The sequence below is a fragment of the Canis aureus genome, chromosome 5 (genome assembly GCF_053574225.1).
Source record: "Canis aureus isolate CA01 chromosome 5, VMU_Caureus_v.1.0, whole genome shotgun sequence".
NCBI classification, from domain to species: domain Eukaryota; kingdom Metazoa; phylum Chordata; class Mammalia; order Carnivora; family Canidae; genus Canis; species Canis aureus.
This window is the reverse complement of record NC_135615.1, coordinates 75,054,588-75,073,795: the sequence shown is the minus strand read 5'-3', so window position 1 is coordinate 75,073,795 and position 19,208 is coordinate 75,054,588. Positions and strand designations below refer to the sequence as shown.

Genomic DNA, 19,208 nt, shown 5'->3' with positions numbered 1-19,208 from the left:
ATGAGCCATCATGGAAGGAACACAGGGGACATAGTAGTGGCTCTATACATATTTTCTGAGTGGTGTCAGGAGAGGGGAGGTTGAGGAAAGAACAGGAAGAGGCAAAGGTTGGAATCAGACCTGGGTTTGACCAATAACTATGGAACCTCAGTTTCCTGTCTATCAAATGGGCATAATACCTGCTTCCCAGAGTAGCCATGGAGGATTAAATGAGATAAAGCATATGATAATATCCAGTGCAGAGACTGGTACGTGGAAGTGCATAGTAAATACTGGCTCACTCTCCAGGCCTTGATTGAAACCATTTTATTGGACAGGAAACAAGGCTCTTCACTGTCTGTGTCTAGTGGTTCTCCTTCTTGAGTCTAGGATTGGGATCTCCAAGGAGAACAGTACCGATCCTCTATGGGCTCCAAGGAGAATCACCTGAGAATGTAGGCAGTTCCATGTGGTTCTACATGGATGAGTTAAGGAGAGGGCCCCAGGGATTCTATACCCAAAGCTTGTCCTCAAGCGGGGCATCAACAACTAGAAAACAAGACTCCTGTCCTCATGGAGCTTTTGTTGTCCTCAGATGTGGGCCTGCCTCTGAACCCCAAAGTTCCTGCAATAGGTCACTTGGACTCCTTGCTGTCACTGAGGTGCCACTAGCAGTCTTTACAAAGTGGTTATCAAGGCCAAACCTCCAGATTTCAGATAGTGTCACCTTCCCAGGAGACCTGGTGATGGGATTACTTCTCTGCCTGCTCCACTCAAGATCTGTGCAGTTCTCACTTCAGCATTTTCCTTAAATCTGTTTTTCTTTCTTTTTACAAAACTCTTAACATTTAGGCAAAAGAACTGGTTCTGCCTCTTTCATGTTTCCAGAGGCTCTAGCCTCTGCTGGAGCAGCTTTAAAGCAGGTCATCCATTTCTTCTAGCAGCCTGAGCCTTCAGGAACTGGGAATGTGAATGTTTCTTGTTTTCAAAGAGAAACAGACCTTAGGATGGGCTATTCAGCCCAGGCATGAGGCAGCAGGCTGGTCCTCGTTTTGATTCTCTATATGCCACATGCCGTCCAGAGGTGCTGGGTTGATGTTTTGTTCATTCACTCATTAGACAGTGGAGCAGCCTGGTGAGATGGAAGGGACACACGGTCTTTTGAATCAGCCAGGCCCCACTTCAAACACCACCTCTGCCACTCTGCATAGTCCCAGATGCTGGGAAAAGGAAACGTTGATCTCATCTGGAAGGGTTGTTGGGTGGGAAGCGGTGTGCTGTTTGGTTAACAGTGCAGGCTTCTGGGTTGTCCTGTTGCATCCATGGCCTGGCTCTGCCAGTGTTTGTTCTGTGTCCTTAGGCAAGTTAGCTAACTCCCAGGACTTATCCTGTAAAGTAGGGTTAATAATGATAGCCCACCTTGCAGGGTTGGTATCGGATGAAATGCTCGTGAAGGACCTAGCCCAGTGCTTAGCACACAGTAAACGCTCAGCACATGTCCGTTACTGGATAACAGAGGTAACGCATACAGCCATTATTATTACTGACGTGCTGTTTGACTTCCTCTGTTTGGCCAGCCTCTGTGCTGGGTGTTGAGGATGTTTTGATGAATAGGTCACAGAGCTTAAGGGCAGGGGAGACAGACTTGAAAGAAATTGTGACCCTGCTGAATTGTTAAGTATTGTCATTGAAGGGTAACAAAGGACTGAAGGAGAATAGTGAATTCCAGAATGCTGGAAGAACCTATCTATGCTCCAGAATATCAGAAGTCCTTATGCAGAAAAAGGGCTATGGTAAAGTGGAAAACGCATTTGGAGATTTGGCGGTTTGCTCATTCAGTTTTTTCAGTGGGAAATGCAAAGGCCCTGAGGTAGTGATTTAGTTTCCTATACAGTACCAAATCACACAAACTCAGGGACTTGAAACAATACAAATTTATTTGCTTATAGTTTGGAGGTCAGAAGTTCAAAATGTGTCTCATTGGGTTAAAACCAAAGTGTTGATCAGGCTACAGTCCTTTCTGGAGGCTCTGGGGGAGAATCCGCCCCCTTGCCTTTTCCAGCTTCCAGGAGGCACCTAAATTCTGTGGCTTGTGGCATCTTCTGCTGTCTTCGAAGCCAGCAAAGGCCAGTAGAGTCTTTTTCATATTTCACTGCTTGGACAGTGACTCTCCTAGCTCCCTCCTTTAATTCTGAGGACCCTTGTGAGTACGTTAACCCACCTGGATAATCCAGGCTAATCTCCCCATCTCAAGGTCAGTTGATCAGCAATTTTAGTTTCATCTGAACCCTTGATTCCATTCTATCACACATACTCAGGCTCTGGGGACTAGGACATGGTACCTCTGGAGGCCATTATCTGCCTACCCGAGGCAGGAAAGGGCTGTATGCGTCTGAATATTATCCAGAGGCCCCTGTGGCAGACACACAGAGATTGAGAAGGGGTCTGAGGAGAGGCCAGAGCAGGCCTTTCAGGCATGGAGCCTTGAGAGACTCTCCAAGGCACTTACCCAGAAGAGTGGCATTTAATGGTTTACATTTGTAAAGGATCAGCTCCAGCAGTTGGAGAAAGGTTCGGGGAAGTGGGGCAAGAGAGGAAGCAGGGAGACTGGCTGACATTCAGTGACAGTGGACTGGGAAGAGAGGTGGGGAAGGAGGTGAATTACAGGTGTGTGTCAGAGATGTCAGCGACAAACTTACCGGACGGACGTGCAGTGTAGGGAAGACGACTCTGCACTTTCAGGAGGACGGGGGTCCCGCTTCCTGATGGTAGGAAAATGATGCACGTGGAACCCACAGCAGGCAATCACAAGTGCTCATGCTTACCAGGAGTTTTCTCTGTGCCAGGCACTATGCTGAGTGCCTCGTGTCGTAATTAACTCTTGGGGCACCCATGCAAGGCAGTGATGCAATTGAGGACTCCATTCTATGAGAAGCAGTGGAGTACTGTGGCCAAGAGCACAGATGGCCTGGGTTTGAAACCTAGCTCTGCCATTGACTTGCTGTGACACTTGGTCATGTGCCTCAGTTTCCTTAGAATGGGAGCAATGATACACTAAGATTAGCATGAAGATTAAATGAATTGACATATACATGAATCACTGGTGACTCATGGAAAACATTGGATAAGCATAACAGTATCATTTTTAAACAGATGAGATCATCGAGGCACAGAGAGGTTAAGTATCTTGTCTAAGGACACACAGCTTTGGGGAGAGCTGGGATCCAAAGCCAGGCTCTTAGCTCCTGTACCTTGCTACCTCCTCGAAAGTGCCTTTCAGAGCCGTGGTGAAAACTGCACATGCTAAGATATACAAAAGCCCTCCTCATTGCCTGGCACATGGCATATGTTCCATAAATGTATGTATGCAGAAGTGCAGTTTCTTTCTTTGTAAAGTGGGGGTGATGACACCCACCCTGCCTCGCTCACAGGTGACTGTAAGGCTCAGATGAAGAAGGGAACGCACTTTGGAGATAGCAGAACCACCTGCGTATAGGAGGGTGGTTTTATGCTAAAATCCTTCAGAGGGCCTTGAAAAATTTCCCTCTGGAAGTTCACTCACAGATGAGCTGAGATCTTCCTTGTTGTCATTCATCTCTGTTCTCCATGCCCCATCTCCCTGTCCCTCCCCACCATACCCAGCTTCTGACAGAATAGGGAAGTGGGGAGGAGCCTTCATTTTTCAGGCCGAGAGCCAATCTCAGTGCAGTGGCAGAGCTCAGATTCGCTTGTGATCTTATCCATCAGCTCCTTTTGTCCGACTGCTGACTCTATACCAAGATCATAAAGGTATCTCGTAGGAAGGTGTCTTGCCCATTCTTGCTATCCCTTGTGGCCTCCCAGTTGGAGCTCTTCCCTTGTTGGGCCTTTGGTAAATCCTTGCTGGGTCAAAGCCACTGGGCAGTCAACGTTCCTGTCTCGGCATTGCCTTTTCTGCACGGTCTTTATGACATGAGCAGCCCAGGGAGCTCCCCCTGTGTTGTCATCATCCTTAGACATTTCTTCAACATGTATTTACAGAGGGCCTCTATGTGCGGGCCACTCTGCTAGGGGCTAGGGAGCTATAGTGAGCAATGGAGCCTGTGTTCTGGTGGAAAGAAATAGATGCAAATTAATCACTCATACAATTAATGTAAAAGTCTGACTTTGATGATCTTTTATAATAGGGGAATCTGACTTGGTCCAGTAGGCTAGGATACCCTAGGACTAAGATCTGAAAGATGAGTGGAATTTGCTATGCATAAAGAAGAGAGTGGCCCAAGGACAGGTGCTGTCGTGTGCAAAGACCCTGTGGCAGGAAGAGGTGTGATTCTTTGAGGAACTGAGAGGGGAAGCAGGTATGGCTAGACCAGTGATAGGGAGGATAAGCTGAGGCTGGAGGCCTGAGTGGGTGGGACTCCACAGGGCTTGATGGGCCTTATTGAGATTGATCGTTATACCTGATAGACGTGTTCTAAGTGTGTGTTGGGGGTGGGGTAGAGATAGGAGTATATTTGCATTTTGAATGATCAACCTGGCTGCAGAGTGGACAGTGGTGTAGGAGGCAAGAGAGAACTCCTATAGGCCAGTTGGGAGCCACTTCAGGAATCCCATGGAGAGATGAGGAGTAGTTTGGTTTAGAGTGGTGGTGCAGGGAAAAAAGAATGGAGGGATATTTAGTAGGTAAATTAATAGGGTAGTGATGAGCACATTTTTATTGAGCACATATTATATACTAGCTGCTGTGCTAAACACTTTACATAGGTTATCTTATTTACTCTCAGGGTTATTATAAGGATTAAATATTCCTGTCCTTATTTTATAGATGAGGAAACTGAGGCCCAGAGAGGTTAAGGTACTCACTCAAGGCCCCATAGCCATTCAGTAGCAGAGCCCTGTAGCAACTTCTCAAACTTTAATGTGCAATTGGATCACCTGGGGATCTTGTTAAAATGCTGGTTCTGATTCAGCAAGTCTGGGGCAGAGTCCAGGATGCTGCATTCCTAACATGCTCCGTGGGTATGCCCAGCTTCTGGTCCCTGGACCACACTTTGAGCAGCAAGAGTTTGTCTGCTTCCAGGGCCCACACTGTCAACCATGGTGCCTCAGAACAGCTACAGATGAGGTAGGATTTCCGAGACTGCTCAGGTTTGCATCCCCATGGGCAGGATGTGGGAGAGTTGTCTGGACCTCAGATAGGTGGGGAGTGATACCACATTTTCATTTCCTACATTTGCCTTTCAAAATCTCAAACCCAAAAGTGAAAGGGTTGGAGGCAGCAACTCCCCTTCTATTCCCCACTCCACTCCTTGATCCCTCCACCCCTTAGCACAACCAAATCCCACCTATATCCAGCTTCTGAACTAGACCAGAGGCTGTGTGTATTCGTGGATGTCTCATTAACAGTCCCCAATCAGATCATGCTGTGGGGCTCTGATAGATGGGGATAGATTGAGGAATCCAGTATGGATGGTTTTTAGGGACCAAGCTGTCAGCTGTTTGCCTGGACTGTGCTGGAAGGGAAGGAAAAAAAAAATCAACCCAGCATTCTCATCTCCTTATTTGTGTGGGTCATTAGATCCCAGGATCATTAGAGACCAAATCCTTTCCCACTCAGCCCCTGCCGATGGGGCCAGGTGTCACTGCTGGGAGTCGCCAATAAGGCTGAGAGTCATGGTGTGAGAGCACTTGTCTTTAATGACTGGGAAAATCCATTTCCCTTCTTGGCAGCCTTGAGAAGTTGTGACGACGGTTCTGGGTCACTGCCAGGCCTGATCGTTTGTGTGTGGGTTTTCTTTAAAAATGGGAATGTCACACCATTTCAGTGATTACTCCATCCTCCTCTGTTGCCCCCCGAAAGAACTTTCTAACACAAACTTTCTCTTAGTTTTATACTCTAGAGGCAGACTGCCAGTTACTCCCATTTCCTCCCGTCCTCAAATACATCCTTTCTCTCTTGGGTCCATTGTTCTGGGGCTCTTGAGCCAGGCTGGGCATCTATGGGTAATAGATTCCAGTCACTTTTCTCAGGAGAGAATTCTAGAGCTCTGAGACAGGTAGAAAGAACATCTTAAACAAAATAATAATGTCTATTCCAGACTAGTAAATATTTTTATTTTAAGATTTCATGTCATTATAATTTGTTCAGGTGGACAAGAATGTCTTTTGTCTGAGAAGGAACTGAAGGGATGTCTTAGAATTCAGCTCCCATTGCTCTGCCTGTGTCTCTCTATCATTGGAGCTTTGTTTTCTGCCTTTGCAGGACTCAGCGAAAGGAAGGCTTTGTGGTCTATTGTTAGGTGTTCTTTGAATTTATAAATCACAGGCTGCTGGAAGGGAGGGGCTTCTAGAGACCATCTAGAGCTGCCTTCTGTCTCCAGCACGGACACGCACACATGCACACGCAAACGATGACTGCCTGTTGTGTATTTCTGGAACCCAGTGGGGGCAGAGGTATAATTTCTCTTGGTATTTAGTTCTCGTGTCTCTTGATTCTTATAGTCACGTTCTTAAGGCCATCCCAAATTCCTCTTGCCATGGCTCAGGCTGTCTCTGCTCCAGTCAGCTATGTCACTGTCCTGACCCCCTTTCTTGGAGACAGGACCATCCCTGTGCTGTTAACTTCTGTGTCCTGACCATGGCAAATCACTTCCCCAGTCTGAGCCTCACGTAGTTCTTATAAAATGTGGCTTCGGGAACAGATAATGTCTTTGGCACTCAGATTCTTTCTGTTGGATGCTGAGATTCTGGCTATGTGTTTCTATTTATCTTGTTTTTCTTGCTGGTTGGCCTTCTCTCTGACTCCCAGCTGTAAAGGCCTTCTCTTTGTCAAACCTGGCTCCATCCGATCCAACCCATGGCCAATCACCCAAGCACTCCCTTTTGACTTAGGAGTAGCATCATATCATTCCTCCCTTATGTTTTTCATTCTAACAACCTTTAATTTCCACATTATAAAAATTTCTAGATACTATTATAGAAAACCCAGAAAATATAAATCTATTAGTAGAAAAAATAACAATCACTAAGCTTCTCACTATCAGAAATAACCACTGTCAGCATTTTGGTGTATTTCCTTCCCATTCTTTTTTTTTTTTTTTTTTTTATTCTTCTTCTTTAAAATACTCATAGATGGCCCAGTAAGTTTCACACTATAATTTGGCGCCCTGATTTTTCACTTAATATTATACAAGTAGGATTTTTGTATGTCACTGTGCATTTGGAAACAGTTTTTAAAATCTGTTTAATACTTTACATTTCCTACTTTATTGAGCTCTTGCATGATTATTGCTAAATGAGAATAATGGCCTATCCTGTCAAGCCCACTGAACTACCCAAATCAAATGAGATAAAGTGTGCAAAGAGCCACACAAATATAAATGACTGTTATTTAGTTTTATTTCATCCAAGTGAACTACATTACTGTATTGTCACACACAGACTTGTTATATATTTTTCACCGAGTTTTGCATATTGATGGGCAAAATGAGCTGTCTGGATTTATTCTTTAAAAGGGAACACCTACATATTAATAACTTAATTTTTTCCCAGCAATTTCTTAGAGGCTCTGGCCTAAATAACTTAGTTGAAGTGTAGAAAAAGAAGTGTGCACAGAGATGTTCATTATGGAATTATTTACAATAGCCACAAAGTAGAAATCACTGAAATGTCAGATTATATGGTAGGAAGGTTAAGTAAATGATGCTGGACTTACTTGCTAGGCTATGTATAACTGTTGAAAATATTGTTTGCAAAGCCTTTGTAATGAAATGGAAAATGTTTATGTCACCATTCCTGAAAGAAGCAGAGATGAATGGAAAAAGAATGGAAAGAAAGACATCGAAATGGGAGTGTTGGTTATAGTATTTAAATAATGGGTGGTGGCTTGCTTTCTCCATTTCTACAATGTGCATGTGTATGTTGAATACGTTAAAAGATAGATCAACTTTATTTTTAAAACTATTTTAAAGTCATGTGCAGAAGGAGGGAGATAGGGGGCACAGAACAGAGCTTGAGGGAGAGGAGTGATCTAGATGTGGGAGACTGGACAGGGGGCTGAGACCTGGACTGAGCTGGACTTCTGGGAAATGCTCAGAACCACAAAAGGGGACTTTATTTTTGGAGCAGAAAGAACAGAGTAAGGATGGGCACCTCATTTAAACATGGTAATGTAATTATAAAAGGAGAAACCAAAATTGCTAGCTCCTCATTTGCTCCATCTTTGGACAGAGCTGGCAGGACAGGCCCGGAGAGGGTGCCATGAGCACCCAGCAGGGCCTTTGTGGGAACTGTGGCCCAAGGACCTGCAGGGAGACCGGCACATTCTGATATAATTTATAAAAGTTAAAGGAAACAGAATTCTGTAATATAGACATTTGGGTGAAAGGGCATCAACTTCCAACAAAGTTTCCTTCTGGACTTTATAACTTTTTTTTAAAAGTAGGCTCTGTGCCCAATGTGGGGCTTGAACTCACAACCCTGCAAACAAGCATCTATGAACTGAGCCAGCTGGGTAACCCCTCAATGGATTTAAAGAAATAATAAATTTAGATTTGTAGAAAAGTTACAAAAATCTAACAAAGATTTCATATTTACCCCTCACTTGGAGTCCTCCAATATTAACATTTTACCTTTTGCTTTTTTTTCCTCTCGCCACACACACACAGTTTTCTGAACCATTTGAGAGGAAGTTGCAAACATAATGCCCCTAACCGTTAAATATTTCATTGTGTATTTCCAAAACCTTACTGCCATTTTCCTATATAACCACAGTAAAACCGTTAAGAGAGAAAATTCACACTGATGTAACACTACCATCTGATTCCTACACTCCATTCAAATTTTGTCAGTTGTCTTGACAGTGGTCTTCATAGAAATAATAATAATCGTTGTTATTTCTGCTCCAGGATCACACTCAAGTTTATGGATGGCATTTAGTTCACATCTCTCTAGTCTCCTTCGATCCTACTCAGTCTTTCCTTTTCTTTCACAAACATTGATGTTTTTGAAGAGTGAAGACCATTTACATTGTACATGGTCCCCTGATTTCAGTTTGTGTGATCCTTCCTCATGATTCGGTTTAGGTTTGTGTTTTTGGCAGGAATATCACCGAAATGAAGGCATGCCCTGGTGTGTCATATCCACTGGTAAATGACACCTTTTTGTCTCTACTAATAGTTTTTTTAAGTATAAATAACTTTATTGAGATACAATTCATGTATCATAAAATACACCTTTTTTGAAAGTGTTAAAATTCAGTGGTTTTTAATATATCCACAGAGTTGTGCAGTCCTCATCATCAATTATAAAACATTTTCATCAGGACACCTGAGTGGCTTAGGGATTGAGCATCTGCCTTCAGCTCAGATGGTGATTCCAGGGTCCTGGAATCGAGTTCTGCATCAGGCTCTCCACAGGGACTCTGCTTCTCCCTCTGCCTGTGTCTCTGCTTCTCTCTCTGTGTCTCTCTTGAATAAATAAATAAAATCTTTAAAAAAAAATTTTTTTTCATCATCCCAAAAAGGTTTCATTCCCCACGTTGTCTTCTCCCAAGTCCCTGGTAACTACTAACCTACTTTCTGTTGGCATGGATTTGGCTGTTCTGGGCATTTCATAGAAATAGGATCCTAAAAAAAAAGAAATAGGATCCTATACTCTGTGGCCTTTTGTGCCTGGCCTCCAAGGTTCTTCCATGCTGTAGTTGTGTCAGTACTTCATTGTTTTTTATGGCTGAGTAATATTCCATGGCATATATATGGTCTAACGTTTTGTTGATTCATTTGTCAGTCAATGAACTTTCGGGCTGTTTTTCACTTTTCTGCTATTGTAAAGAGTGTTGCTGTGTGTATTTGTGTACAAGTTTTTGTGTGGACTTACATTTTTTATTTTCTAGGAGATGTGTCAGGGGGACCCCTAGGTTCAGTGATTCACCAGGAGGGCTCAAAAGACTCAGCACTGAGTCCTACTTCTAGCTGTGATTTTTTTTTATTGTAGCAAAAGGACACAGAGAAAAATCAGCAAAGGGAAAAAGTACATGCAGGGAAGCCCAAAGGAAACCAGGCAAAGCTTCCCAGAATCCTCTCCCAGCAGGATCACACAGGGTATGCTGAATTCTTCTAGCACTGAGTTATGACAACACATGTGAGGTGTTATTTATCAGGGAAGCTCGTTAGAGACTCAGGGCCTGAGGTTTTTATTGGGGGCTGGTCACATAGGTACCATTTTAGCACATACAAAAATTCTAGACTGCCAGAAGGAAAGCCAGGTATTCAGCATCAGAGATTGTACATTCTAAGGACAGGAAACCACCCTCACCAGTTAGAGGATGGTGAGAATACTCATGAAATCCTCATTCCTAGACATCAGCTGAGGATCAGTCTGGCAAGCAGGCCTTTCTAGGAATGGAAGCCTTCGGCCAGCTGTTAGTTCTTTTCTGGACAGGTCCACACCTAGGAGTGGAGTTGCTGGGTCACATGGTAACTCTCTATTTAACTTTTTTTGCCATACTGTTTTTCCAAAGCAACTGCACCATTTTCATTCCCACCAACAATGTATGAGGGTTCTAGTTCCTCCTCATTATGGCCAACATTTATTATTGTCCATCTTTTTGATTATAGCCTCCTAAGGCCCTGATAGGGTTTTAAGTTAGTGATTTGCAAGCATTTAGAACAAAAAATTATGATTTGTAGGAACCAAAATGGGTTCTCTAAGAGCAAATCCTGCCGGTCTAACCCCTGGTTTTCCTTTTATAAAAATGCAGCAATTAATTATTTTCTGTACTAGCTATGCTGGGGGAATGTTTCTGTGTTTCAGCCCTGTCCTTCACAGGGCTGAAACAACATCTTTGTGCACAAAAATGGAGACATGGGGGTTGTATTGATTGGTAGGTTCCTCACTTGCTGACAGATGACACTCAAAGAAAGATGCAACATCCAGGAGAAAGGCCCCTGCTGTGGTTTCCCCAGTGCTGTTCTCAGCCCCCCTGCTCAATGTTTCTGTCCAAAACTCGGTGGGGGGAGACACAGATGGCAGTCCTATCAAGTTTGCAGATTACCCAAAGCAGGCAGATGCACGCATGTTGAATGATAAGATGTGGTTCCAGAAAGATCCTGACAGCACAGAATGGTAGGCAGAGTCCTACAAGATAAAATTATCGGGGACAAATGGCAAGTCCACGCCCACAGGATCTGGTCCAGATGTAACCAGGGAGAGTCTGCACTTTGGTTTCTGCTCATTAACAAAAGTATAGCAAACCATAACAAATGGGCAACAAGCCTCGGGGCACCCTGGAAAAACATTATGATTTGGACTGATTAAGGAAGAACTTTGTGAAACTATAGTCAGGGACGCCTGGGTGGCTTAGCAGTTGGGCATCTGCCTTCGGCCCAGGGCGTGATCCTGGAGACCCGGGATCGAGTCCCACGTTGGGCTCCCTGCATGGAGCCTGCTTCTCCCTCTTCCTGTGTCTCTGCCTGCCTCTCTCTCTGTGTCTCAAATAAATAAATAAATAAATAAATAAATAAATAAATAAAATCTTTAAAAAGAAAAAAAAGAAACTATAGTCAAATGAGCTCTGCCTGGTAAAGTGGTGAGCACCCCATCCCTGCAGGTGTTCAAAGAGGCATTAGTTAATCTTTTATTAAGGAACTTGTGTGGGGCAGGAGGTATTCTAGATGACCTTTGAGGTCTTAGACCTGCCTAACATGAAGCCAAGGACAGTCTATCTCTAAAGCCCAGTCCAGGGGTCAGCCAAGGCATGTATTACCAGCTCCGGAGTGAGGTAGTCTTTCTGTGGTTCATCCTCTTCTTGTGTCCCTCACAGTCCTGTGTGTTCATGAGGACGCTTGGTTATCTACTTGAGACACACACTTGCCCTCTTCTGAGTGCCTCTGGTGTTTAGAAGCCCCTCCCTTCTGACATGACCTATCTTACCCATGACATCTGTGGTCCACCAGTCTGCCAACCATGCGTTAAGCTCTACAGTGGTTTTCTTAATTCTTATTGGTCATTCAGAAAATATTTAGTGAGCCCCTATTATGTGCCAGTCCCTGGATGAGTTGCGATGAGTCTTGCAGCAACGACTAGGAGTTTTGGGGGGACTGTATAAAAGCTTGACTGCAGGCTGCTGTAGGCCATAGCATCAGGAATGTGGGGAAAGAGTAGGGGCCTGACTTAGGCATGACTGGGGAGGAGGCTTCCTCCAAAAGTGCTGTTTCAACCGGGATGTGAAGGAAGATAAACATTTGGCAGGGAAATAGAAGGTGGGGCCGGGGTAGCGTTCCCACTGTGGCTGTAGCCCAAACCATAGCTGAGCACAGGACAAGACCCTGGGTCGGTGCTTGCTTGGGGTGCTCTAGGAAGAGAAGTAAAGACTGCCTGGCTGGGCGTCTTTTCCTGTCCCCTGCTAATCCAGTGCCCAGGTTGAGCCACTTGTGACCCCAGATGGAAGACACCAGTGTATCTTTGTACATGTTGTGTGTATGAGAGGGAGAGAGAGAAAGCAGAGAGTGGGCTGAGATCCATGCTGGTTGCCTTCTGAATCTCATCCCCAGTGGCATAGGGATGATTTGTGCCTTCGCTCCTATCCACTGATGTGGGGTGACTGAGATAACGGGCCTTGTTCCAAATGTCTCCACATCCCTGCAGTGGCAGCTCCTCTGGGAACATGCAGATACCTATGTTTCTCCTAATTACTCTGGTACACCCACTCCTCTCTCTCTCTTTCTCTCTCTCTCTATTCTCTTAAGCAGGAGGGGTTTTGAGGGGAGGGTGTCATCCTCCCCATCCAGACCTCTGCTCCTGCTTTCCTGTTGTCATTTTTGTTTTACCAGCCTCCTGCTACCCTCCGCTTCCTCAGCTCACACCGACTTAACTGAGGAGGCCTCCAGATAAGAGAGACTGAGGGAGGAGGCCAGTCTCCCTTAAGCAGTCGTACCCAGCAATTAGTTTCTGTTATTGCCAATTCAGGATAAGTAGAAAATAACAGGAATGGAACCAGGACTCAAAGCGCTTGCCAAGTGCTTGGCATGCATTACCATGACATTTGCATGTGTGTCACATGGGAAGCCATATATCAGGCTGGGCACGAGGATAGGGTCAGTCAGCCTGGGAGTTGAAAGAGGTGGATTCCAGCCCTGCCGGCTGTGCCACCCTGACCACTTCCATCTCTGAGCCTCAGTATGAACATCTATGAAACGGAGAGGTGCTGTGGGATCATTCTGCTATTTCACGGGAAGTGTGGGCCATAGACTAGTCACATCTGCTCTCCTGGCCTGTGTATTTGGGCCACAGCAGCAAACACAGAAATTATGGTCCAGATGCGTCTGGAAGAGACCACTTCTAAGCCTTGGCACCTGGAATGGCAGAGCATGGAGGATGAGGGTGGAGATGTCCAGAAAGAGGAAGCTGAGGCAGGAAGGTAGGCTGGGAGATAGAAGGAGAAAAGTAGAAAAGTACAGCATCTGGAGGTGAGGTGAGAAATAGAAATAAACACATGGACCAGACTTGTGGCTCTCAGGGGTGGCCTGTGGACCAGCAGCATATGGGAACTCGTTAGAAAAGCAAATTCTTGGGCCCACCCCAGACCTGCTGAATCAGAAACTCAAGGATGGGGCCTACAGAGCTCTCTAGGTGATGCTCGCAAAGTTTGAGAATTAAGGATGGTTGGGAGGAGAGGTGGTGGCTGTGGCTTGGGGCACCAGATGGGGATTTTAGCAGCTCAGGAGGGCAGAGGACTAGTGTTTGGTGATCACGTGCCATGGCAGGTCAGAAACTGGGCATTCCCCAACTACTTTCTTTCATGAAAACCTTTCAGGATTAGAGATTAAGTCTTTCAGCAAAACAGCACCTGTTATTCCCATTTCAAAAAGAAGCCCACTGAGGCGCAGAGATGTTTGGTCACTTGCTAGAGTCAAAGCAGAGGTAAAATGAGAACCCAGACAGTCTGGCCTCAGAAGCCTGAGTTCTTTGTACCACACCAGCTGCCTCCCCACACACTGGGCTCTCATCTGTGCCTCTGCTTCCTGCCCCGGCTTCTTCCTCTGCCCTGCTGTCACCCAAGCAGCCAGCCATATAGAGGCAAAAAAGCAGCACCATAAAGACAAATAAGGGAGAGCCTGGGGGACAGAGAAGCAGAGCTGAGGATACACTGTCAGCTTGTATTCCAAGGTGCTTGAACAATGTTTCCTAGGGAATGACATGGTTACCTTAATGAGTAAGAACTCATGTCCAGACTGGGTGACAAAGTTGATATTCATTGCCCCCTACACATGCCAAGCCCTGTACTGGTTGCTGTAGGGGAAACTGAGGCATGTATAGAGGCTGGCTTCAAGGCGCTTATGGTTCCCAGCCAGGGAAACAAAAACAGTAAGTGACCAGCTCGAGTGCTAGGGAGCTCAGGATGGCAAAAGTGAGTCAAGCCAAGTGTTAGAAAAGTTCATAGAGCCTTATGGTGACTTTAGGGGGCAGAACAAAGGCTTTGGGGACGGACCTAAGGCTTCGGAACCACAAGGCATGGGTTTGGTTCCCAGCATTCTCACTGACTCTAGGTAACCTTGGACAAGTTACCTGATGTCTTTGCCTTGTAGGATGGAGTCAACAGTTGCTAGCTCAGGGGATTGCTTTATTAGATTATACCAGGCATCACTCAGTAAGTTGTTTCCTTCCTTTCAGAGAATCCCTGTAGGGCTGGAGCAAAGCAGGAAGGCTTCATGGAAGAAGTGGCTTTTCACTTTGGCACTGAAGGATGGCTAGAATATATTTAATGTTTTCTGTGTCTTCTCTAAGGAATCTGTGGGAAGACTCTGGGCTACTGGGGTCATCTGAGGAGAATGGCCTTCCAGGCAGCCGTGACTATGAATAGAACTATGTGAAAGGAAATCATCTTCTTCAGTTTGGAAGATTATTTTTTTTAAAGATTTTATTTATTTATTCATGAGAGAGACAGAGACAGAGAGAAAGAGGTAGAGACACAGGCAGAGGGAGAAGCAGGCTCCATGCAGGGAGCCCGATATGGGACTCGATCCTGGGACTCCAGGATCATACTAAACTGCTGAGCAGCCCAGGGATCCCACGAAGATTACTTTTTAAGTGTGGTTTCAAATCCTGTTGCAGAGGGCAAAGCCAGGTGGTCAGAGTACATGGTTGGGAATTGCCATGCTCAGGTTCTGTTTCCTGCTTTTTCTTGCAGATGATGCAGTTCGCCTGGCAGAGCTACAAGCTTTATGCAATGGGGAAAAATGAGCTCCGGCCACTCACAAGAGACGGCTACGAGGGCAACATGTTTGGTGAGTCCCCCTGGTGGCTGAGTGGAATTCAGTTTGGGCTGTTGTGCCCTGCAACCCCCCCACTCCCCACCCCCCCTATTTCCCCAGACCCAGTGGCTTCTGAGTCTGAGCTCCTTCTGGGCTGCTCAGGCTTTCGAGCCTTCTAGATTTGGGGGAAGCCAACACGCTTCCCTCTCACTTTACACTCTTTGTATGCACTTAGCATCTGTGTTTTAGAGCAAACACACTTGGACATGTGACTGGAGATGGTAAGGAACAGAGACCTGCTTCCAAGGAGCAGGTTTGGTGCTCTAAAGGACACAGAGGACTGGATTTAAATCCACTCCCCCAGGTGTAGCTGTAAGATGATCTTGGGTGGTCTCGTAGAGAAACAGAACATGTTTCTGATGAGGTGGGTGCATGCACTGCCTTTAGGGTCCTGCAGGTGCATCTTGCACGCTCACCTCATAGACGGACAGTACTGTCGCACGTCAGGGAGTAGCACAGGTGTGGCCTCGTGTCAGTAGCTTGCATGTGACCTTCAGCCTCACTAGCTCGTGTCTCTTCCCTCTTCAGCCACGGGTTCTCCTAATTCCGGAAAGCCTCTCTCAGCTGGAGAGTCTGCAGAGTGCCTTCTTGTGGGCACGGCCTCACATTCCAAATTTAACACCCTTCCAAGTCGCCAGCTCTCCTCTCTGCAGGCCTTTCTCCAGAAAAGATGCTGGAGGCGGCCTGGCTTGCTGCTTCCCTGAGAGACCAGAGCTATCCAGGGCTGGCGACAGAAATTCACCCACTGTGTTCCTCACTCCTGAGGTCCAGAACCAAAGAACCAAGTCAGATGAAAAGCCCTAGGAAAATCTTGAAGGCAGGTTAAAGGGATCCCATGTGTATGATCTTAAGAGAAGTGCCTACGTTATGGGAAGAGGAACACAGAGAACCTGCCTTCTTCCCTCTAACCAATCTGCATCACATTCTTTCTGGATGTGTGAGAATTCACTCCCGGGGGTGGGGGGAGCAGTGTGTGATAGAGAGAGAGAGTTTGGGAAGCTTCTTTCATTTTTCTGATTATCACAGGAATGTAGGGGAAAAGAAAAAGTATCAAAAAGTGGAAAGCAGGGACACCTGGGTGGCTCAGTGGTTGGGCGACTGCCTTCGGCTTGGGTCGTGATCCTGAGATCTGGGATCGAGTCCCGCATCGGGCTCCCTGCGAGGAGCCTGCTTCTCCCTCTGCCTGTGTCTCTGCCTCTGTGTGTGTGTGTCTCATGAATAGATAAATCTTTGTTAAAAAAATGGAAAACAGACAAAAAATAACTCATTCTGCCACATAGATGCAGCCTCTCTTAGCATCTTAGTTCATTTCTTTCCAATCTTCTCTTTGCTTTTTTCTTCTATATACAATTTTATGTCCTGTCTCTCTCTCTCTTTCTCTCCCTCCCTCCTTTTGGCTTAATGTTACATCATAAGTGTTTCCCTAACTTATCCAAATTTTGTCATAAAGAATGTTTTTAATGGTTGCAATTATTGCATGGATGTGCCATAATTCATTTAACCATTCTGCTAATGTTGGACAGAAGTCGTTTCTAATTTTTTGCTATTAAAGATAATTCACCAGTTGTCATCTTTGTGCATAAAATGTTGTCTTAGGATAGATTCCTAGGAGGACTCCTGAATCAGAAGGGAGGAAGACAGATGTTTCTTTAACCTCGGATATGAAATGTGTGGATTTCTGTTCAGGGGCCTGGCTGTCTCCCCTGCCTTGGAACTCAGACCTTCCCCCAACATCCCACATCAGCCCTGGGGAAAAGGGGCCAGTGTGGGTCTCACCACAGTTGTTGGAGCTTTGGTGACTAGTGTAAATCCAGGATGGAGCCATGGAGGCTTTCCCTCTCCTTCCCTCTAACAAATATTCAGGGAATTGGTGGGAGTGGGGGAGGCTAATTTCTGAAACTACACAGCATGGGCATAGCTGTTGCTCAGACCATCCACAGGGACAGAGGAAGTACCATGGGAACACTGTAGGTAGGATTGAGCTAAGCCAAGTCCCATTGTGCAAAATTCCTCAGGGCTGTCATTTGCACCTCAACTCTCAGTGCCTTTTCAATCACCAGCCCTGATGGAGAGTGGGCAGCTAGAATGGCGGAAAGTAAGTTGGTCCTTGAGTCAAAAGACCTGGGCGCAAGTCCTCACTCTGTCCTGAGGTACCTGTGTGGCCAGGTTTGAGTCACATAGTGTCTCAGGTCCCCTCTGCTCATTTGTCCTTCATACTGGACTGCTGTGAGAGCAAATATGAACATTCAAAGGGCCAAGTCTGTGTGAGTGCTTTGCCGTTTACAGAATAATACATGCAGTCAGCAGTTGCCCTGGCGAGCCCATGGGAGGTCCTGAGGTCCCTTGGGTGCCTGTCTCCCAGAGCAGCCAATCCCCTGGATGCCTGTCTCCCAGAGCAGCCACTCCCCTGGGTGCCCATCGATCCAGTGCCTGCAATAGTCCCCACAGCGAAGCAGTTGCTTTCCTCTGGAGCTAGCAAAGAGGTCGCAGTGGGTGGCTGGCCCCTGGGAAAGGAGGGTGTGCAGCGAGAGCTGGTCTTGGTTTATTCTTTCATTCAACAAATGCTTTTGTACCACTTTTTGGTTGTATGACCTTAGGCAAGTTATTTCTCTATGAGCCTGAGTTTTTCTGCACAGTGGTACTAATGAAAACATCAGACCCCAACCCAGAACCTGCCTGACACAAAGAACCTGCTTAATAGGTAGTATCTCTGACTGTAATTACCACAAATTTGTCTCAGGAGACAGAGGCTTATGGGAATGCACCCAGAGAAGGAGGTTCTAGTTTGGGGTGGATCCATGAGAGGCTTTGAAGCCAGACTATTCCCAAAAATAGAAGAAGGTGAATTGGCCTAAGTTAGAATGCTTGTCACCCTACCACTTCTTTTTCTGGACTCGTGTGGGCTGCTAGATGGCATCGTTGCTGGGCTCTGGCCACTGCCATCTTCAGTGACTTTACTGTAAACTGAGCCCTGCCAGGAAGGTCAGGTGACAGCAGTGCTCACCCTGCCCCACCTGGCTGAGCTGTTTGGACATGGGCTCTTGCAGTCCCCCTCTTGGGCCTGCAGGGCCAAGAGGGCTGTATACCAGGAAAAGTAATGAGTTCACACCAGTGCCTGTCTTTGCAGTGACATCAGATGCTGAGTCGGTCTCCTGTGCAGCATTTCACCAAATCGAGTTCCCCTCCCAGCTGCCCATACTCCCCTTCCCTGAATCTGTTCTCACTCAGAGCAAGACTGCTGAGTGAGGTGTCTCTCAAGCCAGCTTTTGTATCCTTAGCAATTCAGTGTCAAAGTGGCTTCCTTTTTACTAACATCCGGCTCAGCAGGTCATGTCAGAAAATGTTCCCAAGACCCCAGTGCTGTGAGCAAGGACACAGCCTGCTCCTTGCCTTGTGGCCCAGGCCATGGCAGATATCTGCCTATTTCCCCTTCCTCTAAGAGGTCACTCAAATGTCCCTGTTAGTGTCCAGCCAGGTGGTGGAAAGAGTGTGGCTTTGGATCTCAGCAGGCCTGAATAGAACCTCTGTGTTGCCACTTAGCTGTGTGGCCTCAGACTGCGGAGTGGGACAGAGTCCCTGGCCTCTTGGGGCCTTGGTGATAACTGGAGATGGACAGAGGCCTAGCCCTGAGTCCGGCTCAGAGCAGGCACTCGATGATAGTGTTCTGATTGCTAATAAGTCACAGAGGTAAGTCTGCCACTTGAAGAACCCATTCGGGGAGGGGAGGGAGAGGAACCAGCTGCTATGCAGCAGCCGGCAATGCCACAAAGCACAGTGGCTCAGTGTACAAAGGCCTTCCTTACCTGTAAAAAGGACTGCTGCTATGCTTTGGGAGGATATTAAATAAGCTAGCATGGGCTCGGGGCCAGAGAGGTTGCATTTGCATGCTGCTGTGCCACTTATTAGCTTTGTGACCTTGGGTAAGTTTCTTAACCTTTC

General features: G+C 46.3%; 1 protein-coding gene across 4 annotated transcripts in view; it reads left to right on the top strand.

The window, feature by feature from the left end:
- MAN1C1 (mannosidase alpha class 1C member 1) overlaps nt 1-19,208 on the top strand; it is a 149,220-nt gene that overhangs the window by 38,871 nt on the left and 91,141 nt on the right. For all 4 annotated transcript variants that reach the window (XM_077899065.1, XM_077899064.1, XM_077899061.1 and 1 more), the window contains exon 2: nt 15,146-15,242. In XM_077899065.1, coding sequence (XP_077755191.1) covers nt 15,146-15,242 — 97 coding nt within the window. The remainder of the gene's footprint in view (nt 1-15,145; nt 15,243-19,208) is intronic.